The sequence below is a fragment of the Seriola lalandi genome, unplaced genomic scaffold, assembly GCF_002814215.2.
Source record: "Seriola lalandi dorsalis isolate HSWRI2012SDOR001 ecotype SW California unplaced genomic scaffold, Sedor1 jcf7180002054907, whole genome shotgun sequence".
In the NCBI taxonomy this organism is placed as follows: Eukaryota; Metazoa; Chordata; class Actinopteri; order Carangiformes; family Carangidae; genus Seriola; species Seriola lalandi.
The window spans coordinates 1,387,382-1,403,964 of record NW_019525459.1 but is presented as its reverse complement, the minus strand read 5'-3'; the positions used below and the strand labels follow the sequence as shown (position 1 = coordinate 1,403,964).

The window sequence follows — 16,583 nt, the reverse complement described above, 5'->3', positions numbered from 1 at the left end:
AACAGCACAGCTTCCGCTTTTGGTTTTTATTTTATTTTGAGTGACCACAGTCATTTTACATTTTGCTCTTACAGAATGTCAAAGCATAACATTTTTTTCAGTGTTGTAAAAATCTTTGTATCTGGGTATTTTCCTTGTTTGACAGCTGCATCTCAGGATGAAATATATGTGATTTTTATTTCCTAAATCCAAGTTAGATATGTAGATAGACAGGAAGTAAGTTAGACAGAATCAATAGAATAGAAGTGATTAATAGATAAGGGAGGTAGGTAGAATTCTAATGGAAAATTGTAGTGTTACACAGCAAAGTCAAATAAATCACAAAGCAAATGAGGTAGGTAATGCTAACTAACTAGAACCTAACGCTAACTAACTAGGTGTGCTCCAAACCTAACTCTAACCTAATAAGACCTGTGTGCATTAGTCAGCTAGATCATGTAACACCCATCCAAGCACATAAGGAAAAAAGGAATAATCCATGCAATGTTAAAAAGTGTGTATATATATATATATAATTATTATTATTATTATTATTATTATATTATTACTGTGTGTGTGTTGTGTGTGTAAAATATAGTTTACTCAGGATAGCTGTGTGGATATTTGTGGTAAATGAACAGAATGTACAACCACACTGGTGTTGTTAAGTACTGCCATCTCCTGGTAAGAAAAAAAAAACCCAACATCTGTGACGAACACTTTCTACAGCAATCTCTTCTGGGTTCACATTTTCTTCAACTCTTTTATTCAGCATTATGTTTGCGTGTGGTTACTTGTTTTATTCACCTTTAAGAAGACAGATGCTGTTTGATGTGCTCCTGTCAGACAACATTATTTTTTTATACTGCTTTGTTATATTTGCTGAGTGAGTCATGTGACCATTTTATGTCTTGTATTGTTTGAGTGTGTTGATGTTTAGGGCTAATTTAAGTTTACACACATACAAGTCTTTAGTGGAAAAAGAGCCTCCTCTCTTTCCTGGTGCTTGCTTGAATATGATCCTCCCCTTCAGGGTGTCACCCTGAACATTGTCCTTTTTTTGTTGTATGTTTTGGTTGTCAAGGGCCCAGAAGAAAGGGAAAGGTTTCCCACACACACAGTTATTTCACTCACTCATTTCATTAAGTGCAGTGTAATTCCTCTCAATCTGTGGCCTGAGGTCTACTGACATGGAAGGAGCGCTACACTAAGCCTGGCTGCTGACAGATATCCAGATTTCTGCTCTATCTTCTCTTTCCCATTGCTCATCTCTCGTCCCCTATTCCTCCTTCATGTTCCCTCTGTTTCGCATGCCCAGCAGAGTCAGCAAAGCCTTTCACTGTGCTGCTAGCAGCCGCATGGTCACTAGCCCACCTAGGGCTCAGAGCGAGGCTCAGCTGAGGCTTAAGCTGCAGCCACTGCCAGAAGAGCTGAGCTTAGAGTGCAGCTGTAGCCTGCCTGTGACTTTAGGCTTGAATAAACTGTTATTAAATAAAATGGCTGTATAATTAAATACCAAAGTACATAATTAGCATGAGCAGCGGCCAAGTTCATCAAAGAAAAGAGAAACTACACATTAATGACAAAAGTGGGCACTTTTGCAAAGTCACAAATGGGAATAAATAAATTAAATAAAAGAATTAGTCATAAATTTAATAAAGGGCAAAAATGGTCTTTATTTAAAAATGAGTTTACCAGTCAGTGGGAGTAGGGCTCAGCCTGTGTAAACAACAGTATAATATCGTTTGTGGCTCTGGAGGAGGTGAGGATGATGTCATCAGGGTTATCTCAGCCTCTATTTAAATTCCGTCGTACAGGTCTCTTAACTTTATGGAAATTTAATACTAAACAGCTGGAGTAACCCTTTAATGAGAATAAAAATAGATTATAGAAAAAAAGAGTAGGAGATCATAAACCTTGGTTAAAAGCAAAGTTAAAGCAAACCTTGAAGAACTCTCATGTCTGCATACCTCATCATAGCAAAAACACCACTGATGAAGAAAAGACAATCTTGCATGTGTTTACCTTGGTGCACAGTAGCCGTGTAGTGAAGCCAGGAGCGCAGCAGCCTGGTTGAAAGGTGATCTTGTGCTATTCAGAAGATGAACAGGTGAACAAACTAATTTTCTTCTCTGACCATAGAAAATGCAGCAGCCCCTTTGTTGGATTTCTAAAGATGTATTGGCCCTCCAGCAGCATGCAGCTCCAGAGCTTTTTGTGCGTTGCTTGAAAACCAGCCTCTCTGTTCGCGCTCAATCACGCCATGTCTTTGATTTTTGTGACCAGAGTTTGATATACTTAAACTTCTTTATGTGGCAGCTGGTTCAACCCCCTATTGACTTTGCCCACATACCCTCAGGCATGTACACACATGTTGAGCCTCTCCTTTCCTCAGTGTTATTTTAACAACCCCTCCCCTCCCCCCAACCCTTCCTTTTGACCCTGCTTGTATAGACTGTGTGCCAAGAGAAGGATTAGTGTTTTATATTACTTATGACATTCTGCTTGTGGCTCCAGTTTCTGCGACTGGGTTTTCAGCACAACTTCACCGCTTGTTGTCACCCTTGCCTCTGGAGGAATGTTGGCATTACTCTGTCGCAATGGCCCTAACTACAAATAAACCAGTTCTCAGCAATTAACCAACTTCTTACTGATATACTGTGTACTCCAGTTCTTTACAACAGCCATCAATTTCTAAAATGGCCCAAACTCTTAAGTTGCCCATCTTTTTCTCATATCAATGTCCTCATGTTGACAGGCTTCGTTGTTGTTTTACTTTGAAAATCTTCATCTGCACCTCCTTTTCTCCGTCTCTCTCTCCATCTTGCCGCTCCATTCTCTCCCCCCTCCGCTTATTAGTTAATGGATTACTGCTCCTGAGGATGATGGGAAAGGAAAACAGGCTGGTTCCAGGCAGATAGCTGGCTAGCCACTCAGGTTTCAAAAACACTGGATCCTGTTGCTCTGACAGCCAATTTGTCCCAGCTTGCCTCCAACAAAAGACCACATTTGGTCATTAGATCACAGGGCTTGAAAGACAATGTGGATGGACCATACTAGATTTGTCTAGTTTTGTTTGTGTTGAGCTGTTGTGTTCTTGGTTGCTGAGTTCATTTGTTGTTTAGTCATATCTGACACCGATTCATTCATTCCCCAAAGTGCACAATTCCTGTCAGACACTGAGTTTAAACACTTGGAGTAGTTTGACCACCTGCAGCACCGGTACAGGTACAGGCTGGTTTCACACTGCTGCACCTCTTTTTCAGTTCAAGTGGTCTGTTCCACTGGGAGTCAAGTGGGAGTCCACACCACAGTACAACCACCCTGCTGTGTGCACTCAGAGTCTTCTCTGGACAGATATGGTAGACATGGCAGCTGCTGACATTAATAGGCTGCCACGGATGTTCTCATTAACCAGATGTTAATAGAGCTTGTAATGTGATATCACTATAGACTTATCTCTTTTACTGTGAAAATTTTATTGATAGGTCCCATAGAAAAATGACTGCAGAATGCATCATGTTCAGAATATAATGCAGGCCTGTGTAGAATACAAGCAGATGGAGATAATAGATTCTCTTTATATAACATTTACCTGTCTACATTATTAGGACCAGCTGTGAAATCTAATGTAAATTATTCACATTTTGGAACCTGGGATGAATGACCAAAATAGTTACAAATGAATTGACTAAACATTTGAAACACCACCCAGCGAAGTGCAATCCAGTACATCCCCACCACACTTTGATGATGAACTATGATCTCAACAATAAACATAACGTTGAATTTAAACTTCCTAAACCGGAAGCCTTGTAAAGGTAGAGCTGTTGTTGACGGCATTAAATTGTAGAGGTGATCCAAGTAAAGTTGGCCCCTTAATGGTGACACTGACTCAGCTGCAGGGTAATCATTAACATGATTTGACTCAGCTTCGTACACAAAATCATTTGCCAGGTTGTCCATATCCATGATCAGTTTGAATTCTGTGACTTCACTTGCCCTCCGGAACATGGCTTACTTTCAATGTTCTTTCATATTAAAAGCTAGAAGGTGTTTGTTTTGTAGTTTGAATTTTCTGTCAGCCTTTTGGAAAATAAATGTGTTTAATATGTGTTTCTTGCTTGTTAACAGATCCCAACCATGAAGCAGCAGCGGAGGCCATTGAGAACATGGCAGATGCAGTCACACATGCTAGATTTGTTGGAACAGACCCTGCAAGTGATGAAGTTGTCCTTATGAAAATTATACAGGTACAGTACAACATGTTTAGTAGTAGTTGCTACAGTGACCTGACGTGGTTGATTCAGCCTCAGATGAGACCTTTGTGAAGTTTATAGCAGAGCTTCTACAAGCGCCGGCTAACGGCCCAATGACCAGCTACTCATTTAAGTCCCAGCTACTGTAGTATATTGATAAATAATTAATACATAATTACTGATTGTAATTGTTAGTTATTGATTCTAATAAAATAGTTTTATTAACAACTTGGGATTCATTTTGCATGTACATCTATGTTTGGGAAACACTGATGGAAGATGATATTGATTAATGAGACTGTGGATTTTAGTGCAGTTGTATTGTGCTGTTTCAGGTCCTGAGGAGCCTGCTGCTGACACCAGTTGGAGCCCATCTGACCAATGAGTCTGTTTGTGAGATCATGCAGTCCTGCTTCAGGATTTGCTTTGAGATGCGCCTAAGTGGTGAGTCACATCAAACTTTCATCAAACACTATTTTCGAACACTTTATGATAGTCGTTTCCTCACATTTTTTTGGCCAAGCTTTGACACAAGACGAATGACATGATAATGTCATTTGTTTAAAGCATTTCCACAATAAGTTTTTAACTACGCCCTCATTTTTGCACATTGACCATATACTAGGTTTTGACCTTGTTACCTCTTCATACTCCAAAAAAACATTAAAATCCAACAACCTGAGAAAGTAAAACCTGAGATAAATTCTAAAGGCCAGGAGGTGGAATGATTTTAGTCTTTTGTCCTGGAGAGGGCGATTCATAACTGGTGTAGATGGTTTCAATACAAGAGGAGCCTGCTCTCTTTTGAGGCTCTAAAAAGGTAACTTCAAGATCAGAGGTAAGTCTGAAATAGATATATAGATTAATGCCACACACCCACCTTGCTTAGTAATTCGAGCAGCATGTGTATTAGTCCAAGTATTCTTTTATTTTATAGTATCTACTATCATAGCTCTACCTTGTTTAGACTCTAGTTTGTCTAAATGTCTGTCTGGCTGTCTCTATCTAATTCTTATATATTCTGTGTCTTGCTTCTTTATTTCAGGGTGGTTTGTTCCTAATGTCCGTTTCTCCTCTTTGTTTCAGAACTCCTCAGGAAATCAGCTGAACATACACTGGTTGACATGGTGCAGCTACTGTTCTCCAGGTAAATGAATGGTGGATGAAGATGGGTTTAGATGTCTTAATGTGCACACTCTTGAAGTGGTTAGCATTCAGTATGTTAACACCAAACTTATTCTGAAATGTTAAGGAGCTGTTTTGTTGGATGAGCTATCTAATCTAATCTAATCTAATCTAATCTAATCTAATCTATCTAAACACTTCTTCTATGACTAATTGAAATATGAATGCTGCTTTGAGGTCTTTTTTTTTCTTGATGTGTCACCACAGAGGAAGAGCAGGCCAGACTGGCGCTGCTCTCTTCTATCACATGTGGATCATAGATTTTTGTCCATATATTTGTCTCATTATTCCCTTCCAAGCTCATGAATTTAATTTTGCACTGTGCATAAGGTCAGTGGGCCATAGATTCACTAATGTCATAACATCATTTCTCCTTTGGCATTTAGTATAAGCGCCATTCACCAAACACACACACACACACACACACACACACACACACACACACACACATACATACACACACACACACATACATACACTAGAGAGTTATCCTAACCCTACCTGTGACCACTAAATGCCTGTCCCTAACCTGAGACACTGACCCAGAAATCGACTTTTTCCAAATTGGGGACACGGCATTGTTCCCCAGTTCAACAAGCCATCCCTAATTAATCTTCTTTAGTCTGAAATTTGTCCCCAAAGGTAGCCTATGACAGAAACACAGGAATGTTCTTAACAACCAATTTCCCTGTTGATTAAATGGAAAAGTAAGAAAACACTCTGCGTTACGCTTTCAGACAACTGGGATCACAGCATCTGCAGGTAATCAATGTCATGTTGGTTTACAGAGTGTTGCTAACATTAGCATTGCTAGCAGCAGCCTTCATACCTGTGCTGAGTGTGATTACGTGTTGCATTGCTGCCCTGGCTTGTGGGTGGCTGCATAACATCTTTGATGCAACAGTTAACCAGTGCTGTACATTCATGAAATATTAATAATCAGTTTAACTAGTATTTCACTTGCTGACTAGCGAGGGTAGCAATGTTTAATTGTTTAGTTGACTAATTGCGCACATCCCACACACACACACACACACACACACACACACACACACACACACACACACACACCATCCCCACAAACCCATCCAGATGCATCAGAATGCTAGTCACATTCAGTCACAGACAAAGGGATGAGCCAAGAGAGGTGCACACCGTATGATCTGCATATAGATGAAGCTGCTCTCTCTCTTATACACACACACACACACACACACACACACACACACACATATATACAGAACTAGCATTGCCAGAGATGCCAGGCAGAAGCAATCAGGAATATAAGCAACAAAAAAACTTGTCTGCTTATCTGAATGTGAAGGAGCACACCTGGAGAACAAACACAGCTCAGTTCTGGTGTGAGTCACCTCATCTCTGCAGGTGTGTGTTTCTCCACCAAGACTATTTGATGCAGGATTTGCCACAAAGTGATGGGTTATCTTCCCTCCTTTGAAGTCCAGGGTTGGTTTTTGCCAAGCTTGTCGCCATTCACTGACGCCCCCTCCAAGCATTCTTGGCCTGTTTTTCTTTATTGGCAGGACTCTTGTATTGCACCTTGTTATCATGTCCTCTCGCAGGATTTTACTGTCCCAGTATAGAAATAGAAAAGCGCAGCAGCCAAAGTCATAAACAGAGGCATCTCTGCACATGAGCACAAATGTAGTGTGGGCTTTTTACTACATCCTTCTGATACTGCTCACACACAGACACACGTCCCACATCTCATTTTGCTCATGTTCAACCCTCAGCCCCTATGTTGTCCACAGACCCTAAGAATGAGTGTTGGCTGCCCCCCTTCCACCCCCATCAGAGAATAATGAGCAGCAACTCTCTTCAGCTCCTCACGGGGAGTCTTAGATTGCCTGCTGAAAGTATTAGGCATGTTAATCTGTTGGACCTACAGATCATCCAATAATCGTGCTCGCAATACAACACTCTATTAACGCTGAGCTGATGTCAGAAGGGGGCTGCTGGCTCCTTTTTTGTTTGTCTGTGTGTATGTGTGTGTGAATGGGGGTGACATCTCATTTTCCAGCAAAGCTTTAGAGTCCACAGAAACCTAGTGGCACGCACACACACTCTTTGTGCACTGCCCAGATAACAGCAGCCAGCATCACTCATCAAATGCTGGAAAAGTTTATTTGTGGCTCTGGTTGAAAATGTTGATCTTATGACCGTCTTAAGCAGCTTAGGACATGTTCTACATTCCTGTTGTACTGATTGTTACCAGCCCCAACAGCATGGCTGGTATTGTTTTCACCTGTGTATGTGATTGAGAGACACCTACTGTAGCAGGAACTACCAGTGTACTCAGAGTAGTCAGATATTTATATGCTTGTGTGTCTGTTCTCCATGACAGCATCACAACCTGCAAAATACCGTCACAGTTTTATAGGTGTGTACTTGAGATCAAAATGATGGTGCAGTTCAAAGATGAGTGAGGTCAAATCCATGAGAACTGAGTGATGATGTGATAATGTAGTAATGAGTACTACGTACTTATGAACATGTTGACGGGCATCATGGCTGACAATAATCAACTGTTTTCATTTTGTTTGCAAAAGAAAAAACAGCTGAAAGCATCCAAACTGTGTCAACATATAAATGACTCAGTTTATGAATTTTATTTAAGTGGCTACAAAACTTTGTTTTTTTAGGTTGTTTGCCAATTTCACTGTTATGTTATTTAAAGTCTACACGGCGTTCTGTAAAATGCATTATAAACTTAATATTTAAGTATTTATCAGAAATGAATTTTATCATTCTTCTTATTTTCATTCAATATGTTACTTCCCTGTTCATGACCTTTTTATTTGAACCTCGCAAAACCTTTTGTAAAGTCTGTTTCATTATGAGCTCTATAGATGAATCAACCATCGTCCCTCTGGTGTTTAATAATGATGGTTGAGATATTTCTGCAATCATGGTTTACAGCAGTGATCGGCACCTGGAGGCCCACGGGCCAAAACCTGCCGATTGGCAATAATATCTGGCTCTCCAGATTATTTTGATACTGACAGTCCCACATTTAGCTTTAATGTCCAGAGAATCTCCCCCCACAGGAAGAATGAGTGTTATACTTTTATCCATGTTGAAAGTGAATTACAGACACAGTCACATCCAGCCGCACACTGCACTGTCAGTTGGACAGTGCCTGGTGCTAAAATAGATCTCCCTCATGACAGCAACAGTTACCCAAAGAATCACTTCCTCTCAATTATGCCTACAAAATAAAAGCACAAGAAAGTTCTTTCTTTGTCACAGTGCTTTATTTTGAGCTCATTGAGATCTTTTATTCTGAAAAGTTCTGATCAAAGTTCAAAAGATTCTGTTGCTTCAAATAACCAACACCAAAAACATAACAGTTTAGTAAATCATTCAAACTTACTTCTATCTGACTGTGGGTCATGGAGCCACACACGTGAACAGTTACAACTTTCCTCTTTAGACTTTTTGATAGTGAAGTTTTTCTTTAGCTAGCTAGTTTCAATGTTTAGCTAACTCTGCACAAAAGATACCTACAGCGCGCAAACAATAAAAAAAAAAACACAAGCAATAATTTTGAAAATAAAAGTATGTTAAATAATTATTAGAATAAGCTCTGGTGCGTAACAAAGAAACTGTAAGGCATTCTCAAAATTAAAATTAAAATGATAATCATTTGTTATTCACAATATGGAAAGAGGAACTTAAGCTTGTTAATATTATGTTATTAATAACATATCTTTTCTCTTTTTAAGTTTGATTATGTTCTAGCCCGCCATCTACTGGCAAACCTAATTGCTGACCGCTGGTTCACAGGAACGTGATGAATTAGTGGTACAGTAGCTATAAATAGCCACAGCGTTGCGTAATGGTGGCATGTAAGCATTTCTACATCCATTTATGGTTAATTGGGGAAATTAAACTTGTGGGCCCATTTCCACGGCGACTGAGATTTATAGAAATAGAATCAGGAAGGAAGAAAATGTGAGTAACAAAGACAAGAAATGGATTAGCAGTTGAACTTTAGGTTTTCAATCATTAATATGCTCCTTGGATGTTTAATGTTTGGACCTTTTTAATACCAGGCATCTGTGCCAGTAAATTAAGATTATAAAATTAAAGAAGAAACAACATAGAAGCAATTAACAGCTCCTGATGGCAGCATCAACATAATGAATAGCTATTTTGTCAGAAATGTACAATTCCCTGTACCAATGAGGGATGGATTTCTGTCAGAAGATGGTGGGGTTGGTTTCCAAAGACTGTCTTTACTAAACTGTATGTTTTTTTTCTTACAGACTACCCCAGTTCAAAGAAGAGGCCAAGAGTTACGTGGGTGCCAACATGAAGAAGGTAACACAACTGAGATGTTGAATGAGTTTGCTTATTGTTGTTGTGTATTTTTTCTCCATCATCGTGCAGCTTTTTAGGTTGCTGTCTGAACATTCTGTCTGTGGCTGTGAAATACAGTTAATGATGTCATAGCATCACTTAACTGACTGAGAAGTTTGAATATGTCCTCAATACCAAGATCAGTCACATAATCCCTGCATATTGTAATCAGTGGTTCTCTATTTACAACATCTTAGGTAAAATTACCTTGATTCATGCAACAGTGTAATTGATTGATTGAATTGATTGAACTCAAAATTTGGATAAAGACACATATTTATGGCTGTCCTGCTACTGCCACCTGTTCGGGACAATGCAACCCTTTCTAATCCTATTTCTGCCCTTTTACTTCTTTTTTGCTTTATGGAACATTTAGTTTTTGGTTTGAGTTGCCCATCTCTCTGTGTCCTTCCCAGAGTTCTCATCCTGTATCCTGAACACTCAGGATCTTATCTGTGCACAGCAGCATAGAAACACAAGTCAGTATTTCATAGAGAGGGCGCTAATGGTGCTCATATGATGGGCTCATTGTGATATTGGCAGGGTTAGTAAGGCTTCTTGGTGTGCATGAGGTTGCATCAGATTCCTATTGGACTTTGTATGTTTTTGTAAGTGCCTGCTAGTGTAAAGCAAGGACTGCAGGCAAGTCAATCATATTTGGGAGACTGAGCTGGGATGTCTTGTCCTCTGCATGGGAGACCCTGGTGTTTCCCATTGAAAAGGTTATGCCCATATGTTTGAATATGGACACATACACTAGAGATGTGATTCAAAACTGGAACTCAGAAAACATGCTGAGCAGTACAGTGTGGGACAATTGGAAAGGTTCAACAGGTCATGGTAACATATCATACAGGAAAGAAACTACTTTGCTGTATTCCAGTATAGTGACAGCGTGTTTGAGGTGTGGCATCTTCTTCACCTAATTTAGTACGCCAAGCCAGAATTGTCTCATTACTACCCCCTGTATCCCCTCTGTATGTCTGCTGAGAGCTGTTTTTATACTGGGTGTTTTTTTCCCTGTCGGCAACGATGAACCCATTCCACACTCAAAAAACACATTTGAACCAGCCACACAGAGTTTATGTTTTATCTGACATGTTCAAACAGTATGTTTTGGTAACCTGAATTGGCTTTTTAGGGCCCATGCACTGACCAGCGTGAGGACCATATTGGGTCTGCTATGTTTATTAGGGGTCCAAACCCGGGTGTGGTTGGGACCACTCATGCAAAGCAGCATTGCTCCCAGTACCTAATTTTTATTGTTTATTTTTAAATTATGCTTCCATTGGTAAGAGTGGTACTGTACAGTAGAAGTTATAACTAGAGATTTTTGCACACATGTAGAGACTAAAAAATGACACATGTCCACCAGCACCGTCTTCCACATTGTATATTGCATATTCAAAAACCTACATACATCGAAAAGTTGCCTGAACGTAGCTGAACCTCCTTATATATGCCACGCCCATTTCCACCTATAATTATACTTTGAAAATTGCTAAATATGCTAAACCTAACTTTTTTAACTCCTCCTAGGCTGTGAGTCCAATATGCATGAAATGTTGCTGATAGAATGTCGACTCTCATGATAGAAAGTCTTTCAAAGAATGATTATCCAAAAAAGTTCACACAAGTTACAAAAGAACATCTTCCTGTAGCTAGCAATCAAAATGTGCAAAAGGGTGTTTGGTCAGTAAATCCCACATTGTGCATCGCACATACAACAACCTTAAAAGATTTTCAGAATAGAAGGTGCAAGATGTACGAAAACAGGTAGGCATGTGTATTATCTTTAGATCTACAAAACAAGTCTCTTGGAGCAATACCATAAACAGGAAGTCAGCCATTTAGAATTTAGGGTGCAGTTTTGGAGCATTTTTTTTTTTTTTTGTTTTTTTTTACAGGTGTTGTACTTCAATGAACTCGTCCTAGAGTTTTAACCAGATTAATTCCAAATGTGGTCAGATCTTTGTGATGCTAAATTGCAACGCTTTTGAGTTTTCATTGAATCTTCATGGTGAATATCAGTGTTTTGCCATGAAAAAGGAAGTTGTTGTCTGCCCAAACTTCATATTTGGTAGGAGTCCCGGCCTGAAGCCTTCCACATGCCAGTTATAGTTATAGCACTGCCTACTGGCAACAGGAAATTAGATGTTTTAGACTTTGATCTACTCATTGACCATATCCATCTCAAACATGGTCAGAAAAGCTTTAAGACCTTGATGATGCTTTATCAACAGTCCACTCTGGAAAAAACATCTTACTTGTTCATGCTGTTGTCGATGGTTGCAAAAGTGCACAGCTACATCAACCGGCATTATGCCAGCTACCGCAACATGCATAACGGTGCGAGGGCTAATCAACGGTGCTACCAGCTTAAATTATTTATTTGATTTCCTTCTAATTTTGTGCTGTTGTTCCTTCTGTGGCTTATACTAATGAAAACAAGCTACGTCCTGTGTGAATATACCCCATGAATGTTATAAACTGTATGTAGTCTTTATGTTAGGCCTTAACATTGGGCTAGAAGCATTGGTTGCCTTTTGCATGGTCTGTCTACCCACCCACTCTGCCTGTTCATTAGCTGGCTGCTCCTTTTCTAGTGGATAGAGCATATAGTGGCTATGTCTGTGTCTCCAACCCTGTGACCTGTTTGAGTCGCGCACCCCTACCATTATGCATAAACATGTATGCTCGAGTCCGTTATGTGTTGGTGCCACTGCTGACATGTTACCCATCACTAATCATGGGCACCTGCCCCCTCCCCTTCTCTTCTGAGGCTTACAATATCTTGTGGAAAAACAAACGAGTGCAGGTAAGGAAGATAACTTCAAATATTAAGGCTGGAGAATCTCTCCCCGAATCTTTCCCCTGTCCATTTTTAAGACCTAAATAACCTCCCGCTTCTTCAGTCTGTGAACTTGGCTAGAAACAGGAACTTTACATGCTGTATATAAGAAGTAATCATCTGTTATTAAAGGACAAAGAAACTGATGATGCTGATTCTGGACAATCTTCATCATGATAAATATCACTATGATTGTCTGTGCTTGTAATTGCTCACATTACATTGTCCCTCCTTGAGTCATCATTTTGTTTACACCTTCATGCAAATGTCTCAGCTTATGCTTTTTCATCTGTTCTTATTTACAGGATAGAGCATGCTTCAGCAGCTTTTTTTTTTTTTTTTAAAGAACAGTTAGATTACATCACAAAACCATAAATGTTTTTTGTAAATCAACATGAATAATCACACAGAGCCTTTTAAAACAACAGCACCCCAAATCAAAGCAGAATAAGTGGCCCTGGCTCATTTGTGTGCATGTATGTGCTCTGTTGTTTCTTCTGTTTATTGTCTAATTAAATTGTGTTAATCCACAGCTGAAGCCGTCATTTTAGCCTGTTATCAAATCGGATGGTCTCTTTTGAACCCTACTCAGTATCTTCCCAAATGTTTCAGACAACCCTGGTTACCATGGTAACCAGAAGAGTTTTATTTTATATTTTTTATGTGTATCTACCCTTTCTGTCCCAGTTATATAAGACAATAAGGTCACGGGTATGTTTGCCTCAGCTATTTTAATTAGTTTTTATTTCTTTGACCATAATTAACTATAGTGTTGCCAAAGCATGTTGTACAAGGTAACAGTGCAGCTGTTTATCTGAGACAGTCCTGTATTTCAAACAGCACTGCACTGATATAAACATTGTCTCGATGATGATGGACAGTTTGAATTATTTTTGAATAAAAAAAAAAAAAAGAAGATGAAAATCAGTTCTGTAGAAGTAGAGATATCTTCTATTTTATTCCATGCATTCTTCTTCCTTTTCAAAACCTGACTCCCACATTACCCATAATGCAACTCGACTGCCTACATCAATTGGAGTGTCGGGATGTTACGCTAGGAGTGACTAATGTAGCCTCAAACTCGGCAAATAAAGAGCAGAGGTGTGGTGAGCTCATGTCTTACTGAGTGATCCGCTGTCTCCTCTAGTTGAAGATGCGTGCTGGTGGAATGAGTGAGTCATCCAAATGGAAGAAGCAGAAACGCTCGCCAAGGCCGCCTCGCCACATGGTCCGAAGTCCCTCCGGTCAGATAGACCCAACCCAGTCCAGCACCCTCAGCAACAACAACCTTGCAGGTCAGAGACACTCTTGTGATTATCGTAGAATCACAATCATCAGTGATGGACTCCTCTGCTTTCAGGACATTATGGAGGCTGGTGTCCCATCAAATTGGTTTTTTTCTGTTCTCTTCTTGTCACATATTTACCCCGTTGTCTGCTGCAAATTTTCTGATGGAAAACCTACATCTAAAATGACCTCAATCCAACTGAACATCTATGAAAAGACCAGAAACATCAAACCTAAGGGAATACAGCCAAACTACCAGTGTTGTACCAGAGAGTGTAGAAGCCTCATTAAGAGCTACAGAAAGCAGAGATGTGCTACAAAATATGAGCTTCAGGGTACCACTGTTTTAGAGTGTCATTGTTGTATTATTTAAATGAACATGTTAAAATCAAAAGCAATGTGTCTGTTGTGTTAAATATGGAGTAGAGAATAGTGGATGACAGTTAGTTTGGTCAGCTTTACCTAATTTCAAAGAAAACTGTGTGAAGTGGGTAAATGGTGAAACAAAACATTTTACACTATTGTGTAACTGCATCTCTTTTGTTAGGTGGCGTCCCATTCATTGAGCAAGGCTTGTCCACCTGTAGCTTAACAGCCTCAGACAGTGCTGGCTCATCCATTTCCAGCCCTACAACCACAGACAGTGGCCTGGAGACCTGTTCCAAAGCCACCTCCAGGGAAGACCTTTCTGACCTGGAACAGTGTAGCTCATCTGCAAACACCCTCAGCTCTGCTACCACACTCCTGGGGCCTGAGCCCAACTCTCTGGATGCACAAGTAGGACTATTTGGAATATACTGTATCAATAAGAAGACAAATAATATCTGTGCATATGGTCTGTTTTTGCACCACAAATATTAAACTTATTTGATCAATAACATTTGTAGATTTTCCCTGGTGCCACTTTTCAGTTTGTGAAATTGTATCCATTGTTTCATCATGGCTTATGATTTGTCTTGTCATTCCATTTGGTGTAGTCTGAGGGCAGGCAGGTCGAACAGCTCAGTCAGCCTCAGTGGAGTCCATCCCTGAGGTTCTGGAGGACAAAGACTCCGTTACAGAGCAGTCAGACAGCACCTCTGTCCATGACATGGACTATGTGAACCCTCGAGGAGTCCGTTTCACACAGTCTACACAAAGAGACGGTATGGATACTTAAGTGTTTTAAACCCTTCGTGTAATCATACTGTTTGATTTTGAGAGCTCCACATTGTACATAAACAGTGTTTTCTTTCTTTCTTTACCTGTCATCTCCACACTTAAGAAGTTCTTTGTTGATCTCCCTCTTCTTTTGCCTCCCTTTTAGGAGTGTCCCTCATCCCTTATGGCCTCCCATGTCTAAGGGAGCTTTTTCGCTTCCTGATCTCACTGACAAACCCCCATGACCGCCACAACACTGATGCCATGATGCACATGGGTCTGCAGCTGCTGACTGTAGCACTTGAGTCAGCACACATTGCTAACTACCAGTCATTACTCGGGCTTGTCAAAGATGAGCTCTGCAGACACCTCCTACAGGTGAAAGAGAATGTGTGTGTTCTTGTGTTGTCTGTTAAATTGATAAGGGAGAAGGTTCTAAATTAATGACAAATCCTATGAGGAGGATTTTTTTGACCAGTTTTCTCTGATTCAGATTCTGTTAGATTCACTTGGGAACAATTATACATTGTTATATGTTAAATTATATGTTTAAATTGATCAACCGTGCAAATCCTTGTTTTAGTCTTTTAAAGGTACTTAAAATGATGCTTTCCTATTTTTACCATGCTATCATGGTGTATTGGTTTGTTAGGAGGACCAATGAGCTCTGCACTTTGCTATCCATTAGTTTGTTTAAGTAATCTATGAATTTAAAGAAGCTTATTGTGTCATTTTCTGATATTCCAGCACAATGTTAATAATTTTGCCTTCAGCCAAAATTCAGTGGCAGTAAATGAGTGAACAAAATCAAAAATGATATTTGGAGAAAGTTGATTTTCTCTGTTGATATTTTGATGGATGTTTTGTGATTATTTGTGTTTGTGTTGTAGTTGCTGAGTTTTGAGCGGATGAACCTGTATGCTTCCTCCATACGAGTTTGTTTCTTGCTTTTTGAAAGCATGAGACTACATCTAAAGTTTCAGCTCGAGGTAACAAGTTATTTTAATATTTTTTCCATCAAATGATGATTATGTTTATTGTTCAGTTGACTGTCACTTATAGGTACTCATATGTAATTGAGATATATGATAAGATTGATCCCGAGGACCCAATAAACATTAACCTGTGTGCTGAACTGGCAGATGTACCTAAAGAAAATGATGGACATCATCACATCAGAGAACATTAAAATGCCCTATGAGATGAAGGAGATGGCTCTGGAGGCTCTGGTACAGCTGTGGAGGATTCCCAGCTTTGTCACCGAGCTGTACATCAACTACGACTGTGACTTTTACTGCTCCAATCTCTTTGAAGACCTCACCAAACTGCTGTCCAAGGTAGCACCCCCTACGGGATCACATTTAAGCATATTGATGACAAAGATTTTTAAATTCTTGGTATTCAAAACATCATGAGTTCTTTGTCGTAGTGAGATTGTGACTCGCTTTGTGTCCATCATGAATCTTAAACAATCGATCTTCTAAATTTGTCACATTGTGAAT

The 16,583-nt window shown here is 39.7% G+C and overlaps 1 protein-coding gene across 1 annotated transcript in view; it reads left to right on the top strand.

Moving 5' to 3' along the window:
- gbf1 (golgi brefeldin A resistant guanine nucleotide exchange factor 1) overlaps positions 1-16,583 on the top strand; it is a 106,881-nt gene that overhangs the window by 48,988 nt on the left and 41,310 nt on the right. The window contains 11 exon segments of the mRNA XM_087169682.1: positions 4,114-4,232; positions 4,574-4,682; positions 5,325-5,385; positions 9,710-9,764; positions 13,802-13,949; positions 14,489-14,718; positions 14,919-14,937; positions 14,940-15,086; positions 15,248-15,459; positions 15,972-16,070; positions 16,224-16,418. Of these exon segments, the coding sequence (XP_087025808.1) occupies positions 4,114-4,232; positions 4,574-4,682; positions 5,325-5,385; positions 9,710-9,764; positions 13,802-13,949; positions 14,489-14,718; positions 14,919-14,937; positions 14,940-15,086; positions 15,248-15,459; positions 15,972-16,070; positions 16,224-16,418 (1,394 nt within the window).